This window comes from Corvus cornix, chromosome 2 (assembly GCF_000738735.6).
Source record: "Corvus cornix cornix isolate S_Up_H32 chromosome 2, ASM73873v5, whole genome shotgun sequence".
Classification (NCBI taxonomy): domain Eukaryota; kingdom Metazoa; phylum Chordata; class Aves; order Passeriformes; family Corvidae; genus Corvus; species Corvus cornix.
The window spans coordinates 27762957-27787080 of NC_046333.1; the positions used below are offsets into that span (position 1 = coordinate 27762957).

General features: G+C 39.0%; 1 protein-coding gene across 3 annotated transcripts in view; it reads right to left on the reverse strand.

The window, feature by feature from the left end:
* TPK1 (thiamin pyrophosphokinase 1) overlaps positions 1–24124 on the reverse strand; it is a 309386-nt gene that overhangs the window by 103460 nt on the left and 181802 nt on the right. For all 3 annotated transcript variants that reach the window (XM_039549358.1, XM_039549357.1, XM_039549360.1), the window contains 2 exons: positions 22984–23079; positions 5166–5312 (listed from right to left, as the gene is read on the reverse strand). In XM_039549358.1, the coding sequence (XP_039405292.1) occupies positions 5166–5312; positions 22984–23079 (243 nt within the window). The remainder of the gene's footprint in view (positions 1–5165; positions 5313–22983; positions 23080–24124) is intronic.

The window sequence follows — 24124 nt, forward strand, 5'->3', positions numbered from 1 at the left end:
GGTATTTATCAAAGAACAAGAAGTTGTATATTTGTGAATTCCACAAGGAGCTTAAGGCACAGAGACTGACTACTTTGTCAACTAGATTGAGTTCCAATAGCGCTCTTTGAGAGAAGATGCCAAACAGGAGAGAGGGCCTTTCAGGACAATAAACACTGTAAGTACTAAATGCATGTTTAAATATTAGATATATGTTTAAATGCCTTCCTTTACAACTGCAATCTTTTTGAAACTGAATTTACCCATCAAAAACATGTATATAGGAAAAGGAGACATTAAATTTCCAGATCCCAAAATTATCCCCTATAAGAGGCACATTCGTTAAGGATTTTCTCCATTGAGTGCAAGCCAGGTCTGCTTCTTGCACATGAGGCACTACAGAACTGATCGGATAACTCATTCTTGAGGTTCCTGCAAATTTCAAGGAACTGGCTGCCAGAGAAAAACTCAGAAGTTGAAGGTATATACACTGAACTTCCCATTAAACTTTACAAGCACAGACACAAACCAAATCAAATAACATTGGCACAAAGAATTGCAGCAATAAACCCCAGCGAAGTTCCTGGTCTGTGAACCTTCTCTCACATCTACTAAAGTGTCTCCATCTAGGAGCAGATCTTCATGCCAAGTCACTCTGTCTGCACCTGTAAATCGGTTCAGGTAACAGCTCTGGAACTCAAGCCAACCAGCACAGCAGTGCCCATGTGCATGTGGTTGTTCTCTCTTGGCCCCAAGACAAGGTGCTCCCTTCCAAGTGCTTCAGAAGCAGCTCCCGGCCTGTGCTAAGCCTGGGGCGTGCCCAGACGCCATCTGCGAGAAGGATGGCTGGCTCCCACTGAAACTGTGCTTGGGACCATGCTAGCTAATTACGTGCACAGCTTCCATAAATATGGCAATATTTATGTTAATTAAGGGCCTTGCTAGTACTGTTGTTACTATTACCATGATACTATGTTTCGCTCCAGTGCAGAGCACAGGATGTAATGGCATTTTGTAAATAACTAAATGAGCCTCACAGTACCCGTTCAGAGAAGGACATGGGTTTTACCCAATTTACAGTCTAGGAGACTGTGAGATCAAAAGACCACCCAATATACTTCTCTTCAAGGAAATGGTGGTAAAGACCCAAGAATATGGGATGGAATTCCCAATACTTATTACTCACATTTAGCTGCTGGGCCACTACCTACAATGTTAAATTATTCATCATTTCTCACACGGAAGGCAGACATGCACTCACAAGAAAAGCTGGGTGTAAGAAAAAGGGTTATCAAAGTATTCACACACTCTTTCAAAAGAGTTCATTAACCGACAAAAATATGCTGCTGTAACGCATTTTCATGTGTAGGCAGCAATTCTTCTCTACGTCCTAGGGCTGGAATCCTGTGTGGGAAAAACTGAACTGCTCAGTATATGTAAAAGACAGGCCTCATTAACTCTTGGGCATCTTCTCATTTCTTGGTCATAAATCCTATTACCTTGTATTACAAACTGCCATAAAACTCACAGATAAAAGATAATTTATGCTCAGTGTACAGAAGCTAATGTTTCTGTACTCCTGAGAAGCACACAACCAGAAAATGAGAAAGTATGTATGTGAAACCTTAAGCCATTCATACTGAGCATGGCTAGCATGATAAACATGACTCTAAGGGCCTTATGCTCTTCAGCCAGGGTATAGTCTAATGGTAATTGATATTACCAAATTTCAAACATAAAATGTATGAACTCTTGCATAAAATATCCTGCTTATAAAGACTGATTACTCCTTATTAAAAATTCAAGCTTTCCTCCTCCCCCCCTAGAGAAAGAAATATGACATCTATTCAGTACACAGGTACATTTTTTTTTTTTTTTAAATTCCAATCATCACATCAGAAAATGCTTCAGAACAAGCATCACATCCTAGAATTCTTACAAAGCCTCCCTGTTTCTGACTCCTATCCTAATTAGTGTTCCATGGCACAGAAAAAGTAACAGCCCTTGGAGCTGGCAGAATCAAAGGCAGCTACTCTTTTATTTGCTTTTTCTCTGAAGCAATTTAAAATCTTCATACTGATTTTAACTGTGTTGGTTATCTGCTCAAAGGAATATTTTGCTTTAGTGAAGACTGAGCAAAAGTGCTCATTTAGGCTGCTTGTCATTAGTTTTCCTTTCTCATTCAGACAAGAGAAAATCTTTCACTGTCAATTTATAAATGCTGTAGCTACAAATTATGTTCTCATTGTTTGAGCCCTTCCATAGGTGCAACTCATTTCATGCCTGCTTTCTTTTCTTAAATATTTGTTTAGTGGTTTGACATATATTGGAATTCATTTATCTAAATTTACATACTTACAGTCTATATATCTATATTTCAGCCTCCCACCCAATTCTTCCATAGAGATCACGGAGACAGGTATTTATGGGATGTAATTATTCCCATCTTTTTTCTCTTTTCCTTACAGGAGCTCATCCTTAAAGGTCAGAAATGAACATAAGAGAGTTTACTTCCTTACAGTTTTCTTCTCTCTCCATGCCAAAACATTTTTATCTATATATTTCAAAAACTTGCACTGTCTGTCTGTCTATTTCCCAAGAAATGCCTCAGTACTCAAAGTTCTAATTACTCTTACATTCAGTACTTGCAGAAAGTTACTGGCTGATGAAAAAAGGCTTTGTTTAAATGGTCCACCTTGCTTGGTAGTCTGCACTGGAACCCAAACCAGGCATTGTCCTTGCTTTCTTCCTCTTACCACCCTGAAGACTTTCAGCAAGTCTGTAAGCATGTTTCCTGCAACGCTGTGGGCCCTTTACAAGTGTATTAAATATTGATGTATTTCTTCTACTGTAACCCTCTATACCAACACTGTAACAATTTCAAAGCAATTAACAGATTTTTAGTGTCCATAGATACCTACTCACACCGTCCTCCTCTTAGTTTCTGCACCAGTAACTATAAATTCAGCAGCTTGACTTGTTACTCCCCTTGGTATTCTTCCTAGGGCTCTTAAAGAATTACCAGTTTATCTGCTGTAGCCAAGTATTTTAGACTCTGCCTAGGTACACATGACAGAGAACCACCCTCTTGCTATACTGAACCAAAGGTTAATGTTTTCTGGAAGCAAAAACATAATTCTGTTTTGCTCATATATTTTATCAAAAGAATCCAATAAAGATCAGATTCTTCTTCCTGAAGAGAGAAAGGTTTTCCATCAACATTTCTAGAAAAAACAACATGCTCTCAAGTTCATCATTTGCATTAGCAATTGGATCTCAAAATGTTGCTTCATTTATTGCACAGTTTCCAGACTTGCATCTCGAACAGTCAGTGGGTCTCCCATTGTGTTAAACTCCCTCCTACCCTGATTTTAAATTACAAAGGGGAGAGGGGGAAAAAAGAGAATGTCATGATTGTGGCTGTTTGCAAGAGAAAAATATCAGGCTGAACTCCATAAAAAAAAAAAAAAAAGAGTACTTGCAAGCTTAGGATCCTTGTTTCTCTCAGTTTATAAACTACTCACTTTTTTAAGGAAAAACAACTATTCAGGATTCATGTTATTATATGGAGGTACCACACTTCAGTTGACTGAAGATGCTGACAGTGACAGGTTTAAACCAACAATGAAAAGCAGTGTTGTGTTGAAGTTAGCACTAATATTGTTTAAACGGCCTACCCCTATATCTGCCCCTTCAAGCTGCTAGAAACAGCTTGAAGTTTCCTGTGGAACTCTGCCCATCTACAAAAAAATATTAAATGCTTTTTGTATGGCATTATTAAAAAGAGAACAAAGAAGTTTCCAGCAAACAAAACAATTAGCAACCTCCTATTTCTATTTAAAATGCACAGATCATGATTTTTTTTTTCAAGTTGTAAAGGGTTTAATTATTCATGGAAGACTCATGAAAGCAACCTTAGGCATGGCATTTGAAAGCCGCTTATGGAAAAGATGAATGAAAATAATTAGAAATCTTTCCAGTCCAAGCAAGAGTTTTGTAAGCTAAACTGGAAATTGTCCACTTTATTTCAGCTCTTCAACATGTTCTTAAAAACACTCTAAAGGAAATTTACAGTGGTCAGTGAAGTACTGCACTCACAGATCAATCACAAGCAAGTTACTCCTCAGTTTTAGATTGTAACCACAGTTATCCTTCATTTCTCTTTTCCCTTCACTCTGATGCCTCCATCCATTTAGCTGTGCAACTAATGATCAGAGTAATTCCTCATCATACTGGCAAAAGAGCTCCTATGCCTACCACCTTTCCTGCAGACACAGTGCTTCAAATTTTTAATAGAGCACCTGTCCCTGTGGCTTTAAATCTATATTCTCATAGAACCTCATGAATGCTTTTCTCAAATTACAATGAAGCACATCTGGTGCAAGGTTGTGTCAAATTTACCTGTGAATGTTACTTATATTAATGGAATAAGCTTTCCAAGAGAAATTGGGAAACTTAGGTAAGCTTTTAGAAGCCTTGCCAAGGGGAAAAGATATTTTCCAAAAAATAAATGAAACACTGTTAGAACAGTGTTTGATGTTTAGATTTGCCTTTAATTTAAATCTCAAAAGCAAAAGAGCAGCAAGATCTTTTGTGTGTGTTGTTTTATGAATCAATAAATGCAATAACACATCTGAAAAACCACAGAAATAACACATCTTAAATAAATTCCCTTGTTGATGCTAGATGGATTCCCATCATAAATGAACTGCGCCACTTGGACTGCATAAGAGCTCTGCCTGATGTGTATGTCAGGAACTCCCTCATAACATCCTCTTACATCTTTTCTTTGCTCCTCTTATTGCAGGCATCCTTATTGCTACTCAACATGCAAAAGGGCTGTGTGCTAAATTTAGACTTACTGGAATCTAATATAAAAGGTTAATTTTTTTTCCCCATTTCTAATCAATATCCTCTATTTACCCAATTCAGTTTTTATACTTTCTGATTTTCTTGTTTCTCCCCTTTTAAACAAATCTATCCTGAACAAATTAAACACAATCTTTTCCAAAAGAGGAATTCAGACCCCATCATTTGCTGTCCACTTGCCTGCAATGTATTTTATATTTCAGCTCTGACCCTACAGAACACAACTGAGAAAATGAGCATTTAATGGTGCAAGACCTATCGTGTCAGAGTGGGTGGAAAGTCAGCTTTATTACGAAGTAACTTTTCACAACACTTACAGGTTGAAGCAGGTAAATCAGCGAGCACTCCTGGATAACTATCACTGGAGAAGGAGTGATATTTGTTGCATGAAAAAGGGTTTCTACTGATGCCATTGTTTGGTCAAACCGTCCTCCAAGTCCGCCCAAAGTCACAATCACATCGATCTAAAAGACAGAACGAAGAAAAGTCTAAAAGACTTACGAAGAAAACTCCCAGGAATAGACCCTGAAAATCCACAATAAAATCACATTTTGAAAAACAAAAGAAAAGAAAAAAATAGCTACTGACTATAGAAAGCAAATGTCAAATACAGTTATTTTACTCCCATTACTGATAAATACCATTATGTGATTTTTAAGCTGAGTATTAAAGCACCATTAATTCATGGCCAACATGTGGTACTTTTTAAAAGGACATAACCATTCTCCCTAAAACACAGGCCACTCTTTGAAGGTACTTACCTGTCTGTCCCGAATATATAGAGTCTAAGATATATCACTCCATACGTAAGCTCCTCAGGTAAGTGTGGTATATCTGAGCCATAGGATCCCCAGTTCTTTACATCATTTCATTATTATACTCACAGTTCACAGAGCGAATAAAGGAAATTTCAGGTTAGGCCATTATGTGTCATTCTCATTCCTGCCACACAGCATTTCAATGCACAAGCAATACTGCTCAAAGGCTGGCCCTGCTCAAGATTAAAAGTACTACTGTATAGGAAGTTCCAACCCAAGTGACTAGAACATCACCTTTATGATTCGGTTGAGTATTGTTTTGCATGAAAATTAAGGTCTTTTCCTTCCTTGAAGAGATATACCAGCTGTCAGGGACAGAGAGCCACAGGAGCACTCTCCAGTCCCAGTCCCTGACACACAGAAAACACCACCTGACTGCTTGCAATATGCCATGGAATTGCTCTTGCTCAATTCTGTCACACAGCTGTTCAAGACTCTGAGCACTTTATTTCCTATAAGCAGAAAGGGAGTATTCAAAAGGCTTGGTTAAGAGCTTTTGGGTCCTTAAATAAAAAGTCACTGAGTGCAAATTATTATTATTATTACTTCCATAATGTAGATCAGTTATGTTCAGTAATTGTATTTTAAAAAGCTAACACTAAGTCATATCTAGGGCCCTAAGACATTGCAGCTCTGAAGTCTTTAGGAGCTGCTTTGACTATGGCCATCTGGTTAAGTTTCCAACTTTATAGAGCTTAAGCCTATGGTTTGTGTGATTACATGAAGTTTTACTCAACCCAGGAGCCACATAATGGTGCTCTGTGTATCTGGAATGATGTATTAATAGCATCAGCTTCTATTTTTATTACCAGGTCTAGGGCTTTATGATTCTGTTGAATATTGTTTTGCATGAAAATTAAGGTCTTTCCCTTCCTTGAAGAGATATACCATCTTTCTCATCAGCACCAGGAAAATTCTTCAGAGGCCAGAGTGGATCAATATAACACATTATACTAGCAGCAAACACTGAAACGAAAAACCCTATCCTTGTACTGCTGACAGGATGTATTTTCTGTGCAGATTACAGATCACACAGACCTAATGTACAACCAAGAGAATATGAACGGCAGGAAAACATATCCTTAAACAGAAGACAAAATAGCAAAAGGTAAAAAGCATGTGTTCCCAGCTAAGCTATACTATCATAAGATATTTTCCCTTTTATTGATTCCACTTTAGAAACAAACTGCTTTTGTTTGACTGGTAATGACTGTGAGTCAAAAGGGCGGATCAATTCTCTGAAAATAATACTACTAATAAGACCCACCAACACCCATTAGTCCCCTACCAGACAACCACAACTAAAATGCTCCCCTCCTTCCCTAATAGAGGCCATAGGGAGAATCTGCTACACTAACCTGGAACCACAGTGAACTTAAGGTGGCTTGACAAAGGATCAGGATCCACATGTATGCTGTTTTTCCTCTAAGCAATGGGACTGAAGCTTAAATATTAGCCTAGATTAGTCTTCAAGAAACTGAGCAACTACTGCACATGTCTCACCATACATCAACTTGTTTCTTTTGGCTTTGATGATTGGTACAATATAAAAGGTAAGAATGAAGGGATTACAGAGTTCCTTTGACTTGGAATTGAAATGATGCAGAAACATTCCAAATGTGTCTTCTTTCCCTTGTAAAACTGCCAGTATGTCAGAGAACCCCTGCTCTACTACTACCTCACGTGTACTTCCCATGAAGTACAGGACCCAGCCCAAGCAATGATGTGCTCAGTAACTGCAGTTGTGGCAGAGACTGCCAGAGCACTGCCATTGAAGAAAAACGCAGCAAAAAAAAATACTTCTTATATTTTCAAGTAATACAGAATCCTACTCAAAGTCCTACTCCTTATTAAATTGTAACAATGCAGTCTTGTGGATTGGTTACCAAAAGGGAAGAAAATAAAACCAATATAGCATGGAGTAGACATGTTGAAAAGGCATTCATAAACCAGAGGTATGGGGTTGAGGTGTGTTGGAAGAAGGATAATAAAGATATCTGAAAAGGGAATATATCTATTATTTAGGGTTTGCATGGATTGTGAAAATGAAAAACACAAGTATGTGACAGGTATGCAAAGAAACCCAGCTGGAGTATGAGAGGAATAGACAGAAAAGCTGAAATTCTGCACTTCTGTGACAGTTTACAGTACCACCTTTCACTGGATAATCCTGGCAGAAGTGACAGGCATCCAGACATTGTAGGACTTTTATAGCCTTTATCTGAAGGTCTAGGTAGTCATACTTTTTTTATTTAAAAAAACCAAAAAAACCACAGAAAGGCTAAGTGCAAACAAAACCTCAAGAGCCTTTTCATCCTAAAGCTATCACCTCTGTCAAGAAAACCCCCCAGAAAACACAACACAAAAATCACAAACAAAACAATTAGTTCCTTCCCTGCAATCACTGCTTCTCTCACTCTGCCAAGCACTTAAGAAAATGGATGTGCCAGGAAAGCATGTACACAGCTCTTTGTCATTCCAGAACCTAAGACAAAGTGAATACTCAAGAACTGGACATTTGGATATTCCCACACTACAGAGAGGAAAGGCCATTCATTTTAGTACTATGATTTCCTGCATACCACAGGCAACAGAATTAATCCTGTTACTGCTAATGAGCTCAGCAGGCAACATTTGACCCACACGCTGTACTTCAATTGAAATATCCATGCTTCACTTAAATGTCCCATCACCAGTCCCCTTACACAATTTGTTTTCACACTGTGTCATTCATTTCTTGAAAAAAAAGGACATAAAATCATAAACAACTACAGAGAACAGCTTAGATCATTGCAGCCACATTCTCTTGGACTATCTATAACCTGATTTAAATACAGAGTATCTTTAAAGGCTATCAAGCTTTAACTTAGAAATAGCTGAAGATCTAAGGGTAGGATCTAGTCATCTTTAAATGATACGCCCATATGTTAGTATGTCTTGAGAAAGTTTTAGAGGTCACTACCAAAGAGCAGGGCAGTTAGAAGGAGAAGGAAAGCATAAAGTAAGACTTTGTGCTGGCAATTCAGGGACTTATTTTTTCCTTCTCCCACAAGCTGTAATTTAGAGGGTCCAGTAACCATGGGGAGCTGAGGCTCCTACCACATCAGAATGAAGTTTCTCAGGTTCCTGCTTCCACTCTCACAGAGACTATTGAAATGGACAACCTGCTGTAAAGCCTGTTTGCAGGCTTGCTAAACACTGTGAAAGCTGTCCCAGCTGCCATTCCTCTTTCTAGAATGAATGGGTTAAATACAAAGAAGATCTTCCCTTTATGACTGAGGAACATGCATTTAAGGACACAGGAAGCTGGGAACTGCCTGAAGTGGGTGAAAAGAGTGCAATATCTAGCTTTGCAATGTCAGCATCATCATGACATATAACAGTGAAGTCCATGGCTCAAACTGACAGCCAACAATGCCCACTCTTTTCAAAACCATGCTCATTATCTCTGATAAGAAATCCTCTCCCCAGGGAGAGGACAGACAACTCAAAGTACTTTCTTCCCCATGAGTTCACTTTCAGCCAGATAACTTGCAAACAAACATGCCTAAGTCTCAGGGACGTGGGTAGATGAAAGGCAACAAATTTACCGACAACAACCAACAGCACTGAACGAACTGCAAAAAATATCTCTCCTAAAGGAAAAAGGGAAGGCAAGAGTAATCAAGATGTTGTAAAAGTTCTGGAGTCATGACTAAACCTCCCCCGCTCTGAGATCATGGAGACCATCCATTGGTAATATCCAAGATATTAGTATGCCAATTACAGGTTAGATACCTGATTGGAACACGGTGGGGTTTTAGCACCTTCTCACTTTACTGAAATCTTTCATCTCCCGCAGCCTTTCTTAGTTTTCTATAAATCATAAGACTATTCCTTTAATTTAATTTTTAAAGGAATATCACATAGACAACAAAATTATTCTAGTAATATGTATAGTATGTTGGAAGTTTATCATGTGCTGAAATATATATATGTATGTATGAAGTATATTGTGTTGAAAAACGAACAATTAAGCAGTAGTGTGAATGGTACATTTACTATTGCTTTTTTGGTTTGTCACTTCATCAATTTTGGCCAGTTTACAAGAAAAGCATTTTCTTCTTCACAAGGCAATTTGTCAGCTCAGGATGTGGTTTAAATTATTTTCTGGTCTTTGCATCAGATTCAGTACCGAAGACTTTAAAACACACCAAGCACTTCCCTTGATAGCAAATGGGTCAGAGTAGATTTTAATTCATTTTCCCATAGCTGTATCAGAGCTCTCGTGCTGGCCAGATAAGTAATATTTTTATATCATACTCAAAATTGCAATGTAAATTTAATGAACTACTAAAATCCCATAATCCAATGTTAAATATGTAGCAAGATATTGTCCACTTGAGTTGATTACTGGCTCCCTAGCTCAGTGTTTTACATAAAATGTATGACATTCATTTCTGTAGGAATGATATGCTGAACCACACAGCAGCATCTGAACTTTGCTCAGGTAGAATCCTCTTTACTTTAGCCAGAATTTTCTTGTTGCTTCAGCCATCTGACTCTTCCTGGGAACAAGACCTCTCAGTCAAAGGCTGCCATCCTGTCTGTGTACCTGAGATGATAACCTTCAATCAGCTTCATCCTTACCTCACTGACTCCACTAATCTATATATTAGGTTGTTCCAGCTCCCTCACAAAACACTTCTTGCTTCTTATCTTCATTTTCTTACAGTTTCACCCAAGTGCTTTTGCTATTTGTAATGCTTTTTATTTCAAATAAGAGGTTAATTCTCTCTGGTAATGACAATAAGTATGCAAACAGGTTGCATTTGCCTGCTTAAAGCAAGAAACATGTATGATGGTAAGATAGAAATGAGAAAAAATCCAGAAATAGACTTGAGTTGCTGGAAATATCTTAAGCTTGGTTTTACTACTGACCTGTGTTTACACCTCTGGTTGAATGACTGTTTCATTTCAAAAAATGAAGTTTTGGCTTTGCCCTCTCTCGCAGGTAAATGGAATGTCTGAGAGTGTATATAACATAATCTAGCATTAGTTTTGGGGAACATAAACTTCATTACCATTGACTTAATTCTTTATTACTTAAAGAAACCTAATCTACAAAATCCATGTGAACTGCTGGATCCCAAGCTGTAGATGCTGAAAAAGCTGTCCGAGAAATTTTCCTATTTTTTACAGCTGCTTGTGAAAGTCTCCTTCCTCACACAAGCTAGCTGTAAACAGTGTAGAGGCTTTTGTAAACCAAGACTTTATCTCACAGGTGCAAACTTGTTATGCACAGTCTTGTTTTCCACACTGAAGAAAGTATTTTGAAATGGGTGTCATAGCATTCAACCAATCACTCTGGGAGGTGTATGGTCAAGCACCCAATAATGTTATACCACTCTTGTGAACAAAGCTATAAAAATGAGTCTGTAATTAATTAAATAATCCCCATTCTATCCTGGACTTGAATTCTGTGTTGTTCATCTCGCTGTCCCTGCGGACCACAGCGACACCAAGCAATCTGAATTTGACTTCCTGCTTTTGTACTGAGTATTTATGGATGATCTTGGTCAAACAGTGCTCACTGTACCTCAGGTAGAGAGGGGACACCAACAACTCCTGCTCTGCTACTGCTAGTCAGCTGGAGCAAAGCTCTACAATTCCTTCTGTGTGTGAGATCAGTCACCAGAACTCCTTATTGCCTCATATTTTCTGGGTGAAAGGTTTTTCCCTACTCCTAACTGTTACCATGCTGTTCTGAGTAGGTAGAAATACACTGGAACTCTTAAAGCAATCTGTTTACCGATGCTTTGGAGGAAAATGTGTGCTGGTTTTGATCCAGACACATTTATTTTGTGAATGAACAAGGATTCCAGGACTATCAATCAGTTGTCTTCTGAAAAATCATAAAATCTTCTCATCTTTTAAAACGGTATGAAAAAACATTCACAAGCATCAGGCTAACCTTTCTCTTCCCATAACTGAACTACTGTCATCCACAGTGTGCACTGTGGTATTACGCCCATGGAAGCGTGAAATCAATAACTAAACCACCATATCCCTAAGAAAGGAAGTCCTGGATTTGTATTAGGAGAAATCTGAAAGGCCCTTGAAAGATTATACTAAAATGGTCTAGCAAATCTCTTCAGTGGTCTAACAGCCACTTGCATCCAGTGCCAAAAGCTGTGTTTGGCACAGGCTGTGGTTTTAATCATTTTGAATACTGCCTCCAGGAGTTAAAATAAGGAAATACAAACTAACTACAAACTCTCATCAACGTACAATTCAAGAAAGGAAAAAAATCTTCAAGAGAATCTGTTCATTGTGAGCTTTGTATTTCACATTTCACTTAACTCCGACTGTCAGTCTTTACTGTAGTAGCCTTCCTTTCCCTCCCTCCAACATATTTCCATGTTGTCACAAGATCAGCAGGGCAACACAAGTACAACATACTGCTTGCCAGCCAGCATGGCCCCCACCCTCCGCGCTGATGCCTCATCCCATGTGGATCCCACTACCCTCATCAAGGGCCAGACTGCAGCCTGTGCTGGAGGTTAACCCAGTCCTGCAGCACCAGCAGGTGGAAAAGACACTGTGCAGGGAAGAGGCTCTTTGTTGCAAAGAGTCTCCCTAAAAGGCTCTGTTCTTCCCCCATGGGACACAGATCATGATCCAAACCAGGGAGCCTTTCCCTGGACTGTGGCTCCTGCTGCAGCCTGCTTGGCAGAAAGAGTCTTGTACAGGAGGGTCCCTGGCTACTTAGGACCTGATGGATCTGTAAGTTCTGCCTACCAGCCCACAAACAGGATATATATCCTATATCAGTGAGAGTGTGTGTACCTTTGCACATCTCCATGAGCCCTGGCAATGTCCCTCTGATTTCCCTTACAGTTCTGTGGTGGGTTAATCTCAGCTGGCTGCCAGGCATTCACCCAGCCTCTCTCACTCCCTCTCCTCAAGAGAACAGGGGGAGAAAATGAGATGAGAAAGCTCATGGGTCAGGACAAGGAGATCGATAATTATCTATTACCATCACAGTCAAAACAGACTTGACTTGGGGAAAATTAATTTAATTTATTGCCAATTAAAATCAAGTTAGAGAAGGAAAAAAAGACAAAACTAAACCCACCTTTCCATCACCCATCTTTTTTCCAGGCCCAACTTAACTCCTTCATTCCTCACTCCTCTATCTCACCCTTCCCCTGACTGGCACAGGGAAACAGGGGACTGTGGTCAGTTCATACCATCTCCTCTCTGCTGCTTCTTCCTTATCATGTTCTCCTGCTACAGCGTGGGGTTCTCTCCACAGAATCCAGACCTTCAGGAACAAACTCCTCCACTGTTGGTCCCCTACATGCTGTGGCTCCTGCCAGGAGCCTGCTCCTCCGTGGGCTTGTCTTCAAAGCCTGCAGCTTCCTTCAGGGCACGTCCACCTGCTCTGGCACAGGGTTCTCCACTGCCTGCACTGTGGATATCTGCTCCACCATGATGTTCCATGGGCAGATACGTGCTCCAGCATGGGCTCCTCTGCACAGGCTGCAGCTCCCTCAGGAGATTCATTTGCTCTGCCCAGGCTTCTCCAGGAGAATCTGGAGGCTGGAGCCCCTCTTTCTGCTCTCCCCTGGGGTTGACATGGCTGTTTTGTCCCCCTTTTCCCCTCACCCCTCCCTGCCTGGGCTGAGGGACTCGGCTGTGCCTCTCCTCATGGACACACCTGTACCCCACCATCACCTGGGCACACAAACCCGACAGCTCATTACTGTGCCTGTTTCTCTAGAAGGTTGAGATGAAGAGAAGATGTGTATTTCCTTTCCCACACCTTCATGTGGTTGTGCTTCAGCTCCTGCCCAGATGCTGGTCCAGGACCCTTGGAAAGCCCACAAAGGAAGCTAAACAAACCTGTGATATTGTGAGGCAACAGGGTAGAATTTCTGTAGCCAAGGGTGTCCATATGAAATGCTCTGCCAGCAGCCCACAGGCACTAACACCCCCATGAACAGGGAACACCGACTTCAACGCTATTGAGGGTTGAGACCTTTTCTTGTGACTTCCCAAACCAGTTAAGTTTTCTTTAAAACTAACTTTTTGCCTAGTTTTATTTAAATTCCATCATATTAAGTTTGGATGTCAAATTTTAAGGAAAGAATCATAGATTTTTAAGGGGAAACATTCCATTCAAAAATACAGAAACTTAAAAAATTTCAATTTCCACTATATATCTATATATATATATAGATATACACGTTTTTGTTTGTTTGTTTCATCTGAGTTAAGGGTAACAACTCAGGCACCTTCCCATTGTAACATTTAACAGTGAAGTCTGTATAAAAGATGTCAGATGTAAGGCAGAGCTTTGGAGGGCCTTCACTCTCCCGCAGCAGCATCCCAGAGGACTGAACAGCCTGAAGCACATGTGCCCAGCTAGGGCGAGGCGTTAGCTCTGCTATTTAAAATGTTTAAACTTGGGTTCACACAGGTCTGAAGATCTCCCGATAGGTCCCAACAGAACAGTAGTATTTTCAGCTGGTCTGAACATTAATCTTCATGATGAACAAGGGGATAATAACCTGTCCTATTATACTCCAGGGATAGATATAAGACCTGAAACTAAAGATGGAAAATTTTTCCTATGTCTCTCAGGCCCTATTCTGTGAATGGTTCCTCTTTTGAGTGATTTCACTGAATACCTGGGCAGTACAGAATGACTTTTTTTTCTAAGGGAGTGCAGACTTGCGGAAAGAAGTCTTGAATTTATACATTTGTTTCTAAGAGGCTGGACATATTTTTATACTGAAGGAAGTACATTACGATCTGGATGTCAATTTTCCTTTTCAGCACAGGTTCAGTATTTATAGCAGGTAAGTTAAACATAGCCTGAGTAATTACAGAATGTATTTTATTTTTCTACACTGTCCTCTACACCATATAAATTTAGCCACACACTTAAAAAGAAATGAAGCATGATTTCTTAAACTGGAGGCGCTTGTGCAGCTGTAAACATTTTATGTTCACATTTAATTTGCAGAAAATATTGAGCTTTAATTGTTCGGTGCTTAGCTGTTCAGTTGTTTAAAAGGGAAACTCGATGGGTTCTTTAGGCAAGTTGAAGAGACCATCCCCCATCAGTGGCAAAGTAAAAGGTAGGTGATTTAATAAGGAATAGCATGAGCATCAGAACCAGCAAAGCCTGGTTGCCAGGGCAGCTCTCCTATGAAGACCCCTCAGTCCCTACTTTTGTTGAGCTTGTGCTACTGCCATTTTTTACAGTGGGAATACTGGGGAGGCCTTTCAAATGTTACCAGGCTGCCTCATTTTCACAATATTTGTTAAGAGTTAAATTACTCTAAGCCACTCTGCCCTTTCTTGAAAAGCACTGGTGTCAGCAAAGAGGTGCAGAGTTAAATGTCAGGAAAAGACAAAGGATTGCAGAAAGCAATGAGGCCTCAGGACTACAGGCTAAACCATTTCTGTGTAGTACCAGCTGCACACTTTTACTTTCCAATGGTCTTAATACCTTCCTCTCCCCCCTGCCCCCAGTACTCCTTTCTAGGTAAGGAAAAGAAAAAAAGAGGAAGAGCCACGACAGCTTCAAAAGCTTTGACCAGTATCACGATTTCACTGTTTCTTTTGACTATTCAAAGGCCATACAATATTACAAAAAGAGTGAATATGTGAGGGCAAAAAACCCTAAACAATCCAAAACCATGCACTACTTAGGTTAAATAAGTTTCTTTGAATGGGATAAAAAAAGAAGCCACAGGAGAAGTTAATTTGTTGATTGATTCACCCTCTGCTTTAAGGACCAGATCACTGCAGTTCATGAAATTATGAAAGTGTGCTCTCTAAAGCCAGTGTTTCTTACACTCAGGAATGTAGAAAACTGCTAGAAGTTTTTATAAAACTATCTCTACAATAGCTAAAAACGTGTCATTCTTGACAGGCATCTCAATTTAGTGGAAAGAAACCATATTTGAGATGTAACAAATGCTCTATTATAATCTGCAGTTAAAATTTATCATACTAGCACAAATTTCTTAATATGCTTAACAATAAACTTACATTCCATTAACTAAACAGAATGTAATAAAACCAGTTGTAACTTACGGGAAATTTCAAAACACCACGGTAATCATGTGTCAAGGAAAAAAAACCCAAAAAACCCCAAACCCAAGTTATTTATGAAAATCTCAGGCAACAAACTGAGCTCTCAGTCCTTGAACTGCAAAAAAATTCCTGATGTCAAAAGATATTACTGCTCAAAATTTCCCACTACAATATCCACCTCCAAGACTCTGTCAATGCAAGTATGACAGTCTTGAGGGTAATGATATGTCCTTGTAGCCTGACCACTTTCCCAGCGTGGAGGCAGTTACATCAGCAATAGCTGCTCTCAGGGAAGCTGTGCTCCTGCAAAGCAGAAGGGGCTGAGAGGGGGAGGAGAATCACATCTCCTATGACACAGTTACAAACAGAGCAAAATCAGTGGTTACAAAGGGAACAGTACATCACCTGTAGTAACCTCACGCTTTCTGTTCCAAATATATTTAGCCTTTGACTAAGTGGAGAGAACAGTTGCTGGCTTCCTTATTAGCTTCTGCAGTCCTGTTAATGAGCATATCCTTGATCTCTCAAATCCCTTGAACTGCCTACAAACAGCATTTTCCCCCTTGTTCTTCCTCTCCCCAAAGCTCAGTATGGGATTTAACTTTTTTAAACAAACAAACTGAAATCGATGTGTTCTCCAGAATCTCTGCCCTGTTTGTATCTTTAAAAAATTGTCTTCATAGATCCAATACAATCCAATAAAAGAGCATACAAGGATTACATAAGAAAATTTCTTGATATTTGATGCACTGTGTTGTTGCAGACACCCACATTGCATAAAATTATTCGAACGCAGAGATACAGTGTCTCTTGATGCTTACACCTGTACTGGAACAGGTAGACACCTTACATGAAATTAGGGTTTCTCTTTGGGAACTGGCAAGTTCTGATATCCAGTACTACAAGAAATGCATTTTGTCATACCTTTACAATGGGAAGCATTAAAATAATTCAGCAGTAGGAAATATGGATTAGATACTGCATTCCTTGAAGGTAAGACTTGGACCTCAGAGTCCTCAAGGATATGTCTGAACACCCTATAGGAGGGATTTACTCCTGTTGAAAAGTAGTATGAAATTCTACATTTTAGAAGTGGGAATTAACAGGAAACATTTAAGATCCATTTGTTTCTTTTGGACAGGAAAGGTTTATGAAGAAGATTACTATTAATAACTCATGAAAATCTTTTGATGCAGCACTTGACAGTATAAGAACCTTTTCATTACACATATTTAACTTCCCCTAAAATATATCTCATTTGCATTTTTTATCCTCCTTCTGTGAAACGTTAAGAAGAAAAACTGAGTAGTGCCACCAAAACTGAACAGGTTTATTCTCAGCCCTGCCTTCTATATAGGATTTAGAGATAAATCCACAAGCTTCAATGTCCTTAAAGTCATTCAGGTCCAGTGGTGAGGCACTGGAAGTGGTTCCAGGGAGAAATTATGGATGTCCCATCCTTGGAAGTGTTCCAGGCCAGGCTGGAAGGGGCCCTGAGCAGTCTGGTCTAGTGGAGGGTGTCCCTGCCTGTGGCTGTGATGCTGGAACTAAACCATCCTTAAGGTCCCTTCTAACCCAAATCATTCTGTGATTCTTATAAAAGCTTCACATTTCAGCCCCATGTCAGATTTGGGATTTTCCAGTCTGCCTCTCCCCGCTATTTGGGTATTTAGTAACTTCCCTGTTCTCAAATCCTGGTAATAGATTATCTTCATTCCTAGGCTTTGCTTTAAGAGCCATTCCCACTACTGTTCTGGATACCCAAAAGTCTTCAGAAATGAAAAAAGTAGTGTTCCATCCTGAAATTACCAACACGAGCAAAAAATTTATGATTTAGTAACAGGAAGCAAAACCAATGTATTTACTGCTTAAAGAAGTCACATCATCAGGAATAACCTCAACTGACAGACAAAATCAAAACTAAGCCAAATAGAGCCCAGTATTTGCAATAATTATACCCTTTCTTTGTGGGACTGGTCTTTATGCAAAAAGTTACTCTCTTTTAAAGTATCTTCTGATTTTTGTTTTATGGTACTTTTGGTTTTCCTTCAGGACCTTTTCCCTCATATAAAGACAAACCAGAGAGGGCTTAGTAAGCTGTTTGAACACTGCACAGCTGAAGGTGATATATGAACACCATTTCACTGTCTTTGGCACTTTATAAACACAGGACTTCACTAAGTTGTTTAGTCTTGCTCAACAGAAAAGAAAGCAGACTGATTTGACACTTTTTTAAAAGTACAAAGGGAAGAATGCTTGCATTCCCTTAAAACAATTAATATGCTAGACTGCTGACTGATTGAACCTCTAAAGTGTAATTTTAAAATGGAAATGTTAGTAGAGTATCCCTTTATTGCCAAGGGTTTTTAAGAAGAGTTGGTTTGGATATTTTCTCTTTTTCATATTGACACTGGTGCTTTTATCAATTTAAACACACTAACATTAAACCACTAAAAGGCATGTAAGTTTCAATAAAACTCATTTTTTATATCTTCAGCCCATATAACCAAGTGAGCTGCTTTAACTTTTTTTAAAGCAGAAAAGATAATAAAGCTAAATGAAAAGTCCCAGAGCTTAGTTTTAAGACTAAATGGTATTTTAGATGAAACAGTTAAGGAAAGCAGAGTTTGTAACTCTGAGATAAAGATAATGGCTTAAATCTACCTTTATATTATGAGTATTCTTCTTGGAGCTGCAAAATTGATAAATACACTTTCAGTTCTCACTGGCATGAGCTGCTACAAACTGTCTGTGAGTGAGACCAGAGATGCTGTTATTGAAAGAGCATTTGATGAATATTGGGAATTGGAGGATCATTCCCAGCTATACCACTAGTATGCTGGGAGACTGTGGACAAATTGCTTCTGTACTTCTGCTTTCCAATCTGCAAATCAAAGATAACAGCATGCACTTCTAATGCAGGATCTGTTGATCCCTGAATAAAAGATATTGTAAGCTCGACTATCATTTTGTCAGTTCCACTGGTTTCTTGAAATAGCTTATGTTAAGATGAGAGAAAATTAAGAACAGAAAGTAGTACCAGACAGAAGTAAGTTTATTTGAAGGTCTTGTAATGAAGAAAGGAAAGTACTCACATAACTACAGAATGAATAAAATAGTGATTAAAGCAGTAAAGCAAAATGTGCACAACTAATAGACCATAAACAATGTCAAAGACACACACAGCAGCAATAAAGACAGAGTTATTAAGACATTTAAAAAGCACCAATTAGGGCCAGGAAGGAACACTGCCAGAAAAGGTGTGCATTTATATACATACTTGCATGTGTGTGCTTGCATACTCACAGACATGCAGAAAGAGAAAGAGAAATATCTAACAGCCTTTAGGTTGGAAAGAAACTTCAGGAGTCAGATTCTCTTGGTGGTACTTCGCTGCTGCACCCATCCAATAGAATGCAATTCACAAATTAATTAGGGCTGTGGAGAGGAAAGATTAAGACTGATTCTAGCTTGCACATACAAAGGGTACTGCTTCTTCTAAAATTCACTGCAGTATGTAAATACAAATGCATATAATTAGGTGACTTAGATCTCACAAAATGACCACAATGCTGCTTTCTGCATGACTAGGCTATGCAACTGAAATATGCAACGTAAATCAGAAATTAATTACCCTGAGGACTCAGAAACTATTCTAAGAGTATTTATTTGAGAAATAAGGAAAAAGCAGTCATGAATTTGGCTCATTATTCTAGAAGACAGAATTACTGCTCTTTATATTGAACAAGGAGTTCAAGAACAAACAAGGTGTTTTTTCTCCCAGATTTGTATCTCAGCTGACCATCAACTCTAGCTGCATATTTCCTTGAGGTAAAGACATTTCTAAGGTTCTTCTCAAACTAACTACCAGTAAAATCTAAGCTAACTTTTTTTGCATCCTTCTTTCTAAGTAGGGGCACTGTCTACCTCACCTGCATTCTCACTCAGCTGACCTCCAAGAAAGCTGTTTGACATGATTATCTTTCAATATGTTATTCCTCTGTTCAAAAGTTATTTGTTCAAAAGCTATTTGGAAGAGCAGGAAGAAAGAAAAGAAGGAGGATAAAGGCGCAGAGACATGCAATGTAAATTACACAAACTTAATCCCTTTGGAACAAAATATTGCCCCCATATGTTCATGTGAGCTCAAAAACCTCCTTGACATAGAACTTCCACAGAGGTGACTGATAAACCAGAGCAGAAATTTTCTCCATTCAGTATAGCAGATAAATGATAACTTATTCTCGGACCAATGGAGGGACACCTGTTTTAAATACCTCAGCAACTCACACTTGAATTTCATCCAGACAAATACCTTGCAGGATTGCAGATCCATGGTATACATTGAACGCAATTAACTTCCCATCTTAACGTATTGCTACCCAGAAATAGCAGCAAACACAGCATGACTGTGGCATCAATTTTTTAAAGATACTAAAGAGGTACTCTCCTTGTTTCGTAACTTCAACTATAAATCATGGGAAAACAAACTTGTAGTGTCTCTTTGTCTTATTCCTCTTTGACAAGTGCTTTAGATAGATTAGGGAAAAATCAAAGCTGGAGACATACCTATTTTCTCTGGCACCAGGAAGACATATTCCACCTCGTTAATACTCTCAGTTAAAAGGAAAGCTTTTATGATATTTTACAGAAGAAAAAGAACTCTACTTTGTGACATGCAAGTTTGTCCTTCAGGTCAAAAAACACAAATGCAGATGAAGAACCCCTTCTTTATCCACTTTTGGTTTTCAGACCCTGGACCTCCTCTTCTTCTCAGCTGTATGTACCCCTCAGGTGACCATAGAATTCAATGGCAGCTTTCTTCTCTGAAAAAATTTGAATTCTCCTCAAAGATTTTAGGTCTACGGCTGGAAGAGTCTGTTGTCTTACCCCTTGACATTTTTATGGCAGAATGTTACCCATAAAGAAACCTAATTAATTGCAAGTTTAGGTATTTAAAGAGGCTAAAATTTCAGAAGAGCCAAGAGGTTGTATCCATAAGCCAAGGACAGTGTATTTTGCAAGCGCTCGGAATTTCTGTGTCTTTTGGGGACCAGACATCAAGCTATTCTGTGCTTTATCAGGGCATTCTGAAGAACCACCGAACCTCTTACTAAAGAATTATATCCAATGCTTCTGAACAAAGGGAAAATTAGAAACCAAACTGGTAAGTTATAGAGTTGTGATAGTTTTGTCTTTGCTTAAGTTTTCCATATTATCCCCCTAAGTGAAGTCAATGACTTCTTCAAATTTCTTACATCAGAGAATGCAGAAGACCAAAAGTAGAAATGCATGATGCTTTATCTACTGTGCATGAATCAGCTGATAGCATCTTATTATGTCTTATGGAACAGGCACAGCAAACAAGAAGCAGCTAGGATTTAATGAACATGGTGCTTAGTTCTAGAAAATTTATCTGTGCTACTTCTTGCAGCTCTGAAAAACTCAGATTGTATTTAAAGCACATCTCTTACATGTAACAGCATAAAATTATAACTGAACTGGAATCATCGGTTTAGTGTATTGATATGAATGCTACACAAGTACTGAAATTATACTCAGGCTTGTACTTTACAAAATATCCTCAAAAATTACAATGTGGTATCCTTTACCAACTTAACACGGCTTTACTGTGAGAGTGATCACAGATGTCAAACTTTTACAAATAGACTACTTATTGTTGAAACACACTTGTTGTAGCTGTCATGTTCCCATTGCTCTTATTTTAACCACACATTGATTATTCATTATAAAGCCTCTTGTAATAGCTTAAAAAAACTCCCTCTCTAGCAATAGCTGGGATTGGATAATGAACTGAATCCAGGAAACATTTATGTACTTCTTAATTGTAAGGGCATTTCTATTAAGAGGAGAGCACCTTACCTGCCATATTCAAAACAAATCCTAGGCATAGGTGGCTCATCTACTCCAATGGCACTCACTATCATTACTGTCCTAGATGGAAAGACACCCCTCTGAGCTCTTGTGATGATAAATTATAGGGGGAAAGAAAATAAACTGTTGTATAAAGAGTTTCCTGGCTCACAGCCAGACAGATAAGAGAAGTGTATGGTGAAAGCATCCTGTACCCTGATGAACACCAGCATTGTATTGAGACGCAATTGCAGATGGGCATTGTGCAACAGCACTGCAAAGTGTCCCGTGGACATTTATTTTCTTTAGAAGAACAAGAAATTTTAAAACAGCTTAAGCAGAAACTGGTTAATTTTTTTGTCAGCCTGGAGTGAGAAGTGAAGAAGGAGAGAAGGGTACTGGCATTTCTACCCCTTGCTGCTTTGTTGGAGTACAGTGATCTCATGAAAGCAGGCAACTTTCTTATCTTGCTACAATGAAAATGGGAAAAGAGGAGTTTACACATCTTTTTCCATGTTGTGCTGTTGTTTTGATTTTCTTACACGCCTCTTGTCCTCACTGTGGGTAAGGGATGCAGCAGCTGGTCCCTCTCTTCACCCATACACGTAGAGAAGAAGAGAGAGGTCAGCTCTTCGGAATGACTGCTCCATCAGGAGGAGAGGGCAGCAATCCCAGGAGCGCCATCTGCTGCCGACTCATTACATTTGAAATTCCCAAGGAGTTCTAACTGTGCATCTCAAGAGACAAAACAAGTGGGCCTCCGAAACGAAACTGTGGAAGGGGAGAGGGAATGTTGCCTCCCTTGTCTTTCCAATGAAATGAGATGGACAACTCCATAAGGCTTCTTTTAAGTTTAGTGCACTGGTTGCTCTACAAAATCTCTCTTTGCTTCCAGGGGAACATTTTGCAGAAGGAGGTATTGCTTACCATTTGAAATGTTGGTAGGATAAGATTTCCCCTCTCTATTTCACCTTTGGAAAGGGAGAGAAAGGGGATGAACATCAAGGCTTAGTGTGCCAAGACTTGAAAATATATTTGGGTGCTGAAGTGGGATTCTTGCTTTGAACACCAGCCACAACAGCTCTTCTGCACTTTGGGTAGTTCATTAACAGAAATCAATACAAGCTGCCTTCTAAGAAAGCCAACACTTGTTCATCGACACACTTTGTAATTCCTTTTAGCAGAAGCATCAATGCTTACAAGGTGTGCACTAAATTATGGCAAAACTGCAGAATGTCAAGGCTACTGAAAATAGTTTCATTTCAGTGCAAACTTAAAAGATAAATCTAAATATAGTGAGAAAAAGAGTAACTTCTAAGAAACAGAGAAAAAAAAAATGTGTTGTCTTTACCTGGAGGCCCTTCTTCTCTATCTTCTTCTGGAGTATTTGAAGGCACTTTGTGAAATCTGTGAGGTCCTGATCCATGGTCTCAATTAACTCACATCCCTAGTGAAGAAGCAACAAAACAGAGAGAGAGAATAAAGAAAAAAAAGTCAGTAAATTTTTAATTTTGAGAACTAATGATGTCTTTGGTGAAATTAACTGCAGACAACCACTCAGAGTCTCTGCATGGAGATGCAGAATTAAGTAAAAGACCCTTACAGAGCCCAAAGACTGTAGGTCCCAGCTGAACTAGTTACTATGAACCAGCTGTTTGATAGGTCCAGGAGTATATATTCAAAGCCCATTGAGTACATTTGTGAGTTTGGATAAGCATGTTTTACAATGCTCTGCTGGATGGACAAGTTCTGCTGTAGTGAGCCCCGGGTGATCAGTAACTTTCAGGAAAATGACTGTCCTCTCTGGTGCTGCACTTACTATGTCTCTGCTACATACATTCAAACCTGTATAAATGTGAGCATCCAAAAGTGTTCAAGCATCCCAGAAACAGTGCAGCTGTACTGCAGTTAATTTAAAGTGATCCAACAACAACTTCCTTTCAGTGGGGTATTATGGCTTAGAACACGTTAGAGAAGAGGAGGAGTTCAGATTTCTTAACTGAGAGATAAAGCAATTCCTAAACCTCCGATAAAAAGCTGAGTAAGGAAAAGTGAAGTGTATCTACCGCATAAAGTCACTATTCAAAGAGGTTGAAAGAATAAAAGATACCCAATACAGCATTGTGAATTAAAATAAGAATCATACACATTAGATTTAGAAGTTCCCTCTCCTACCACTTCAAGGTCCCCTTAAAAGCCTCCTAGCTTTGTCTTACTTGACAGATTTTATGTTTCTGCTATACACAATAACAACTGATAAGAGAAAAGCATTCAGAATACAGAATCTTTGTATGTGTGCCTCTGTATATAAAGTACATTACTCTGCTACATGAGAAAAAAAACCCAAACAACAAAGCCAACATAAAAATGTTAAAGTTGCCTTTACCTTGGTGGTAAAAATAAAGGTACAGTAGACAAAACTTCCCAGATTAGTGAAGGCATGAAGTATACTGAATTGCATGCAACAAAGTAACAAGCCTCCAATAGGAAGA